This window comes from Oncorhynchus keta, chromosome 28 (assembly GCF_023373465.1).
Source record: "Oncorhynchus keta strain PuntledgeMale-10-30-2019 chromosome 28, Oket_V2, whole genome shotgun sequence".
Lineage (NCBI taxonomy): Eukaryota > Metazoa > Chordata > Actinopteri > Salmoniformes > Salmonidae > Oncorhynchus > Oncorhynchus keta.
In genome coordinates, this window is record NC_068448.1 from 5,728,485 (window position 1) to 5,735,191 (window position 6,707).

General features: G+C 44.3%; 1 protein-coding gene across 1 annotated transcript in view; it reads left to right on the plus strand.

The window, feature by feature from the left end:
• Positions 1 to 6,707, plus strand: part of LOC118359423 (laminin subunit alpha-5-like) — a 301,123-nt gene that overhangs the window by 212,705 nt on the left and 81,711 nt on the right. The window contains 2 exon segments of the mRNA XM_052484170.1: positions 320 to 550; positions 4,900 to 5,013. Of these exon segments, the coding sequence (XP_052340130.1) occupies positions 320 to 550; positions 4,900 to 5,013 (345 nt within the window).

Genomic DNA, 6,707 nt, shown 5'->3' on the forward strand with positions numbered 1-6,707 from the left:
TGCCGTCACTACACTCTAACCACTAGGCTACCTGCCGCCCCTACACTCTAACCACTAGGTTACCTGCCGCCCCTACACTCTAACCACTAGGTTACCTGCCGCCCCTACACTCTAACCACTAGGCTACCTGCCTCTAACCACTAGGTTACCTGCCGCCCCTACCCTCTAACCACTAGGTTACCTGCCGCCCCTACACTCTAACCACTAGGCTACCTGCCGCCCCTACCCTCTAACCACTAGGTTACCTGCCACCCCTACACTCTAACCACTAGGCTGCTTACCACCTTCTTTCACCCCCCTCTCTCTCTCTACCCCCCAGGGAAGCTTCCGCCACGCCCTGACGGGCAACGTGGTGTCTAGAGAGGAACTGATGATGGTTCTGGTGAAGTTAGAGTCTCTCCAGATCAGAGCTCTCCACTCCCAGTCTGCCCACACTGTGTCGCTACGCGGGGCCGTGCTGGAGGGAGCGCAGACCCTGCCCACGGGGCGACATGCCAACAACGTAGAGATCTGTCTCTGTCCCGCTAACTACCAGGGAGACTCCTGCCAGGTTGGTGTCATTACTAGGTTATTAGTATGTTACTAACCCCCAACAACGTAGAGATCTGTCTCTGTCCCGCTAACTACCAGGGAGACTCCTGTCAGGTTAGTGTTATTACTAGGTTATTAGTATGTTACTAACCCCCAACAACGTAGAGATCTGTCTCTGTCCCGCTAACTACCAGGAGACTCCTGCCAGGTTAGTGTTATTACTAAATGGTTATTATGTGTTAATGTTAACCGTTAGGACTACGTTAGGACTCGTTAGGACTGTATGTTACTACCAGGGAGACTCCTGTTAGTGTCATTACTAGGTTATTAGTGTTACTAATGTTAGGACAACGTAAAGATCTGTCTCTGTCCTGCTAACTACCAGGGAGACTGTTGACCAGGTTAGTGTCATTACTAGGTTGTTAGGACTATGTTAGGACAATGTCCCCATGACAACGTAAAGATGTTGGCTCTGTTCTATGTTAACTATGTTAGGACTAGACTATGTTAGGCCTATGTTAGTGTCTATGTTAGGACTTATTAGTGACAATGTTACTAATGACCCCAACAACGTAAATGATCTGTCTCTGTTGCTAACTACCAGGGAGACTATGTCAGGTTAGTGTCAGGACTATGTTTATGTTAGTATGTTACAGGTTAGGATGACCCCAGGACAACGTTAGGAGATCTGCACTCTGTCCTGCTAACTACCATGGGAGAATGCCAGGTTAGTGTCATTAATGTGTTCTAAATGTGTTATTACTATGTTTATTAACAGGTTAGGATGTTACGTTAGGACTACGTTAGGATGACGTTAGGACTACGTTAGGACTATATGTTATTAACGGGTTAGGGCTATGTTAGGGCTATGTTAGGGCTATGTTAGGACTATGTCTGCTAAATGACTTAAATGTAAATGTAATGTTAGGGCTATGTTAGGACTATGTTAGGACTATGTTAGGACTATGTTAGGGCTATGTTATTAACAGGTTAGGATGACGTTAGGGTTGACTGTTAGGATGACGATATTAGGTTACTACAGGTTGGAAGGACTGATTATATGTTATTAACGGGTTAACCCTATGTTAGGGTTGATGATTAGGACTGATGTTAGGACTATGTTACTATGTTGGAATGGGTTATGATTAGGGCTATGTTACTAACTGGAATGTTGCTGAAATGACTTAAATGTAAATGTAATGTTGGAATGGGCTGATGATTAGGACTATGTTACTGGACTAATGTTGGAATGGGTTGACTATGTTAGGGCTATGTTATTAACAGGTTGGAATGGGTTGACGTTAGGACTACGTTAGGAGTTACTAACCCGTTTGGAATGGGTTGACTGATTAGTATCGGATATTATGTTATTAACCCCGCCAGGTTGGAATGGGTTGACTGTTAGGGCTATGTTACTGGGCCAGGTTGGAATGGGTTATGTTAGGGCTATGATATTAACAGGTTAGGATGACGTTAGGACTACGTTAGGAGGACGTTATAGGAGGCCGTTGGAATGGACTATGTTAGGGCTATGTTAGGGCTAATGTTATGGGCTATGTTAGTACTGATATTACTGAGTTACTAACCTAGCCAGGTTAGTGGGTTGACTGATTGTTAGGACTATTTTAGGGTTATTTTAGGATTAGCTATGTTAGGGCTATGTTAGTGGGTTATGTTAGGGCTATGTTAGGACTGTGTTAACTATGCCAGGTTGGTTGGGTTGATGTTAGGACTATGTTAGGACTAATGCCAGGTTGGAATGGGCTATGTTAGTATGTTAGGGCTGTGTTACTAACCCTGCCAGGTTGGAATGGGTTGACTGATTAGTAGGATATTACTGTGTTACTAACCCTGCCAGGTTGGAATGGGTTGACTGATTAGTGTCGTGATATTACTGAGTTACTAACCCTGTCAGGTTGGAATGGGTTGACTGATTGTTAGGATATTATGTTACTAACCATAGCCAGGTTGGAGTGGGTTGACTGTTAGGAAGATATTACTGTGTTACTAACCCCGCCAGGTTGGAATGGGTTGACTGATTAGTGTCGTGATATTACTGAGTTACTAACCATAGCCAGGTTATTCTGATTAGTATGTTATTAATGTGTTATTACTAAAACATTACTGTGTTACTAACCATAGCCAGGTTGGAATGGGTTGACTGATTAGTATTGTGATATTACTGTGTTACTAACCCTGCCAGGTTGGAATGGGTTGACTGATTAGTATCGTGATATTACTGTGTTACTAACCATAGCCAGGTTGGAATGGGTTGACTGATTAGTATCGTGATATTACTGTGTTACTAACCCTGCCAGGTTGGAATGGGTTGACTGATTAGTATCGTGATATTACTGTGTTACTAACCCTGCCAGGTTGGAATGGGTTGACTGATTAGTATCGTGATATTACTGTGTTACTAACCCTGCCAGGTTGGAATGGGTTGACTGATTAGTATTGTGATATTACTGTGTTACTAACCCTGCCAGGTTGGAATGGGTTGACTGATTAGTATCGTGATATTACTGTGTTACTAACCCTGCCAGGTTGGAATGGGTTGACTGATTAGTATCGTGATATTACTGTGTTACTAACCCTGCCAGGTTGGAATGGGTTGACTGATTAGTATCGTGATATTACTGTGTTACTAACCCTGCCAGGTTGGAATGGGTTGACTGATTAGTATTGTGATATTACTGTGTTACTAACCCTGCCAGGTTGGAATGGGTTGACTGATTAGTATTGTGATATTACTGTGTTACTAACCCTGCCAGGTTGGAATGGGTTGACTGATTAGTATCGTGATATTACTGTGTTACTAACCCTGTCAGGTTGGAATGGGTTGACTGATTAGTATTGTGATATTACTGTGTTACTAACCCTGCCAGGTTGGAATGGGTTGACTGATTAGTATTGTGATATTACTGTGTTACTAACCCTGCCAGGTTGGAATGGGTTGACTGATTAGTATCGTGATATTACTGTGTTACTAACCCTGCCAGGTTGGAATGGGTTGACTGATTAGTATCGTGATATTACTGTGTTACTAACCCTGCCAGGTTGGAATGGGTTGACTGATTAGTGTCGTGATATTACTGTGTTACTAACCCTGCCAGGTTGGAATGGGTTGACTGATTAGTGTCGTGATATTACTGTGTTACTAACCCTGCCAGGTTGGAATGGGTTGACTGATTAGTATTGTGATATTACTGTGTTACTAACCCTGCCAGGTCAGATCACAGCCAGCTGACTGTTTAATATACATCCGGGTACTACATATATTACTACTGTATGCTATTACATTGCTGGACACCTAAATATGGATATGCTTTGAGGTTTTTACTTGAGATATCCCAACCTTATAGTTCGGTGTGATAAACAGTGATTATACAGTGGGGCAAAACATATTGTCAGCCACCAATTGTGCAAGTTCTCCCACCTAAAAAGATGAGAGAGGCCTGCAATTTTCATCATTGATACACTTCCACTATGACAGACAAAATAAGAAAAATAAAATCCAGAGAATCACATTGTAGGATTTTTAAATGAATTTATTTGCAAATTATGGTGGAAAATAAGTATTAAGTCTCTGTCTTAAATAAGTCTCTGTCTCACCTTCTATCTCTCTCCCTGCTCTCCCTCACCTTCTTTCTCTCCCCCTGCTCTCCCTCACCTTCTCCCCCACCTTCTCTCTCTCCCTGCTCTCCCTCACCTTCTCTCTCTCCCTCACCTTCTCTCTCTCCCTCACCTTCTCTCTCTCCCTGCTCTCCCTCACCTTCTCTCTCTCCCTGCTCTCCCTCACCTTCTCTCTCTCCCTGCTCTCCCTCACCTTCTCTCTCTCCCTGCTCTCCCTCACCTTCTCTCTCTCCCTCACCTTCTCTCTCTCCCTGCTCTCCCTCCCCTTCTCTCTCTCCCTCACCTTCTCTCTCTCCCTGCTCTCCCTCACCTTCTCTCTCTCCCTGCTCTCCCTCACCTTCTCTCTCTCCCTGCTCTCCCTCACCTTCTCTCTCTCCCTGCTCTCCCTCACCTTCTCTCTCTCCCTGCTCTCCCTCACCTTCTCTCTCTCCCTCACCTTCTCTCTCTCCCTGCTCTCCCTCACCTTCTCTCTCTCCCTCACCTTCTCTCTCTCCCTGCTCTCCCTCACCTTCTCTCTCTCCCTCACCTTCTCTCTCTCCCTGCTCTCCCTCACCTTCTCTCTCTCCCTCACCTTCTCTCTCTCCCTGCTCTCCCTCACCTTCTCTCTCTCCCTGCTCTCCCTCACCTTCTCTCTCTCCCTCCTCTCCCTCACCTTCTCTCTCTCCCTGCTCTCCCTCACCTTCTCTCTCTCCCTGCTCTCCCTCACCTTCTCCCCAACCTCCCCCTCTCCAGCAATGTTCTCCAGGGTACTACAGAGACACTAAAGGTCTGTTCCTGGGGAAGTGTGTTCCCTGCAACTGTAACGGCCACTCTGACCAGTGTCTGGACGGGTCTGGAGTCTGTGAAGTGAGTGCTGCTTGTTTATACCAATCACAAAGATTGTTTACATCAATCGCAAACAAAAATGCAAAATGTAATTCATAGGTTACTCCTGGATGGATCAGGAAGTTGTATCACAATGGAAGATGCAGACTCTCATCTCTTTGCAATGAACTATTAGTGACATTAATATTTAGGCTTTCCTAGCTGTGCCGCCAGAGACTCTGGGTTCGAGCCCAGGCTCTGTCTCAGTGGTCTAAGGCTGTGCCACCAGAGACTCTGGGTTCGAGCCCAGGCTCTGTCTCAGTGGTCTAAGGCTGTGCCACCAGAGACTCTGGGTTCGAGCCCAGGCTCTGTCTCAGTGGTCTAAGGCTGTGCCACCAGAGACTGGGTTCGAGCCCAGGCTCTGTCTCAGTGGTCTAAGGCTGTGCCACCAGAGACTCTGGGTTCGAGCCCAGGCTCTGTCTCAGTGGTCTAAGGCTGTGCCACCAGAGACTCTGGGTTCGAGCCCAGGCTCTGTCTCAGTGGTCTAAGGCTGTGCCACCAGAGACTCTGGGTTTGAGCCCAGGCTCTGTCTCAGTGATCTAAGGCTGTGCCACCAGAGACTGGGTTCGAGCCCAGGCTCTGTCTCAGTGGTCTAAGGCTGTGCCACCAGAGACTGGGTTCGAGCCCAGGCTCTGTCTCAGTGGTCTAAGGCTGTGCCACCAGAGACTCTGGGTTCGAGCCCAGGCTCTGTCTCAGTGGTCTAAGGCTGTGCCACCAGAGACTGGGTTCGAGTACTATAACACCACTATAACTATAGTCAGTACTATAACTGTAGTCAGTACTAAACACCACTATAACTATAGTCAGTACTAAACACCACTATAACTATAGTCAGTACTATAACACCACTATAACTATAGTCAGTACTAAACACCACTATAACTATAGTCAGTACTATAACTGTAGTCAGTACTATAACTATAGTCAGTACTATAACACCACTATAACTGTAGTCAGTACTATAACACCACTATAACTATAGTCAGTACTATAACTGTAGTCAGTACTATAACTATAGTCAGTACTATAACTGTAGTCAGTACTAAACACCACTAACTATAGTCAGTACTATAACTATAGTCAGTACTATAACTATAGTCAGTACTAAACACCACTATAACTATAGTCAGTACTATAACTATAGTCAGTACTATAACTGTAGTCAGTACTAAACACCACTATAACTATAGTCAGTACTATAACTATAGTCAGTACTAAACACCACTATAACTATAGTCAGTACTATAACTATAGTCAGTACTATAACTATAGTCAGTACTAAACACCACTATAACTATAGTCAGTACTATAACTATAGTCAGTACTATAACTATAGTCAGTACTAAACACCACTATAACTATAGTCAGTACTATAACTGTAGTCAGTACTATAACACCACTATAACTATAGGCAGTACTATAACTATAGTCAGTACTATAACTATAGTCAGTACTATAACTAGTCAGTACTATAACACCACTATAACTATAGTCAGTACTATAACTGTAGTCAGTACTATAACACCACTATAACTATAGTCAGTACTATAACTGTAGTCAGTACTATAACACCACTATAACTATAGTCAGTACTATAACTGTAGTCAGTACTATAACTGTAGTCAGTACTATAACTGTAGTCAGTACTATAACACCACTATAACTATAGTCAGTAC